This window comes from Sturnus vulgaris, chromosome 1 (genome assembly GCF_052056855.1).
Source record: "Sturnus vulgaris isolate bStuVul1 chromosome 1, bStuVul1.hap1, whole genome shotgun sequence".
Lineage (NCBI taxonomy): Eukaryota > Metazoa > Chordata > Aves > Passeriformes > Sturnidae > Sturnus > Sturnus vulgaris.
This window is the reverse complement of record NC_142243.1, coordinates 98,688,374-98,690,620: the sequence shown is the minus strand read 5'-3', so window position 1 is coordinate 98,690,620 and position 2,247 is coordinate 98,688,374. Positions and strand designations below refer to the sequence as shown.

Genomic DNA, 2,247 nt, shown 5'->3' with positions numbered 1-2,247 from the left:
TCACATGAGGAATCTTTTATGCTGTGCTGTATTAAGACTTTTTTTTTTTTTGTCATATTGTTTAGCTCTGGGAAAGGGAAAAAAATGAAAACAAAGCAATTAAAAAGATTGACAGGTATGGGTTTGTGTGAGACCTATTTGTAATTGTCAGGGTGACGTGGGCAAGAGGAGGAGGAGTAACAAACTGAAGCAGGAAAAGCAGCTCGATGTGTCTGTCTATCAGTTGAGACTGTCTGAGAGCCCTGGGATCCGAATGTGTGTTATATTTCAGTGAAAAGAGAAGAGAGGGAGAGTGGATCTCTTTCTCTCCCAGGAGTTTAGGAGGGGGGGGACAGTTCACGTTAATCTGTCCCACTCAGTGAATGTCTTTTCTTCCTCCCCTCCTCCCTCTCTGCACACACTCTCCGGGGTTTTTCTTGGTTTTGGCAAATTTTTTGTGTGTGTGTGTTGTTTTTTGTTTTTTGTTTTTTTTTTCTTCTTCTGTTGCAGATCGAGATCAGCAAAAAAAATCCATGATAAAAATGTGTTTGCATTATATTTAGTAGCAGAAGAAGCTTCGATTTGTGGAAGAGAAAAAAAAGGGAGAGCAAGAGAGAAAAGTAGTCCTCTCCGGTGGTGACACTGTTTGATCTGTGACTGTTTGGAAGGTGGAGGAGTGACTGACATTTCCCATCCGGTGTATATGTATGTATGGGGGCTTTACTCCTTTTTATGATTTGCTTCCTTGCTCTTAGACTAAGTGCTGGGAGGAGAAGGAGAGACTGGATCGACCTCGTTTTTTGCACAATGAACAAACTATTACCAACGCAATAAAAAACCAAACAAACAAAAAAACCCCCCAACAACAACAGCAACAACAACACACAAATCCACGAGCTTGAAACGAGCCAGCGAGCGAGCGAGAAAGTTGCGCTTTGAGACTCTTTGATCTCGGAGAAAGCCTGAGAGGGGGGGAGTGACTGAATTTACCGTCTCATCGCCGCCGCTTGCTCGGCTCTCCACCGCGAAGAAGGAGAAGACGAAGAAGTGATTAAGGAAAGGAGGGGGAGAAGGGGAGAGAGAAAAAGGAGGAGAGAAAAAAAAAGGAGCGAAAGAAAGATAATGGATTTGGGCTACAGATTGAACTGATCAAATCTTATTTATTTTGCACATCTCCACTGGCATCTTCCCTGCTGCTGCTGCTGCCGAGAGGACTGAAGAGCTTTGTCTTATAAGGAACTTAAAAGAGAGAGAAAGAGAGAGAGAGTGTGTGAGAGAGAGAGGGAGGAAAAATTAACCTTGTAAATGAAAACATTTCCTAAGCAAGTTTTTGGAGTGGCGGCGGAAATTGGCATCCCTGTCACCAGTCTGTGGCTTGCCTCATCCCACACCCCACCTTCCCCCCCGCCCCGCGCACCCCGCTCGCCGCGCCGGGAGCTGACCCGGGGGGGGAACCCGGACCGGGCGAGAGGAGAACCCGACCAAACTTTTTCTCCTTCCTCCCCCCCCCCCCCTCCTTCCTCCTCCTCTCCCTCTCTCCCATTCCTCCCCACCCTCCCTCTCGCTCTTCCTAGGCAGAATTAGAAGTTGAATCCGCTTTCTTTTCTCCTTCCTCCCCCTCCCTCCTTCCCTCCCTCCCTCCTTCCCCCCCCACCCCCCATATTTTATTTTTTTTTTATTTGTGTGTGTGCGTGCGCGGGTGTGTGTTTGTTTCTGCATGAAAAGAGTGGGATCGGAAGAGGAGTCCTGCGTGGAAACTCTGCGGCGGCGGCGGCGGCGGGCGGCGAGGCGGCGGCGGCGGCGGCAGCAATGCCGCGGAGAAAGCAGCAGGCACCCCGGCGCTCCGCAGGTAACACCCTCCGCCTCCCGCGCTGGGGTGCCGCGGGCACGGCAGGGGAGGGGTTAACCCGCCGGGAAGCATCGCCGCGGGGGGAGCGGTTCCTCCAGCCCTGCCGCAGATTTAAAACACCCCGCGTGGCTGCCTCCGGGGGTTTGGGGTTTGGGGCGGAGGGGGGGGGGGGGAAGACGGGGAGGGGGGGAGCAGCACCTTGGTGGGGAAGAGACAGGGGCTGTAGTTTGTACTTCTTTGTACGCGGGAGCTGGAGGGATCGGCGTAGTTCTGAGGTGTGTCACGCCGAGCCTGACAGCCTCCATCCTCTCCGCCGTTGCCAACACGTTTAAAACTAGAAACTTCATTTTGTTGCAGTCCTGTAATCTCCGCATGCGGGTCCGCGTGTGCGTGTGTGCGGTGCCCAGGGCAGCGCCGGG

The 2,247-nt window shown here is 52.1% G+C and overlaps 1 protein-coding gene across 1 annotated transcript in view; it reads left to right on the top strand.

Moving 5' to 3' along the window:
• The first annotated feature begins 1,723 nt into the window (after window positions 1-1,723).
• Window positions 1,724-2,247, top strand: part of TSHZ1 (teashirt zinc finger homeobox 1) — a 55,625-nt gene continuing 55,101 nt past the window's right edge. Inside the window, exon 1 of the mRNA XM_088172427.1 lies at window positions 1,724-1,828. Within this exon, the coding sequence (XP_088028553.1) occupies window positions 1,789-1,828 (40 nt within the window). The 5' untranslated portion in view covers window positions 1,724-1,788. The remainder of the gene's footprint in view (window positions 1,829-2,247) is intronic.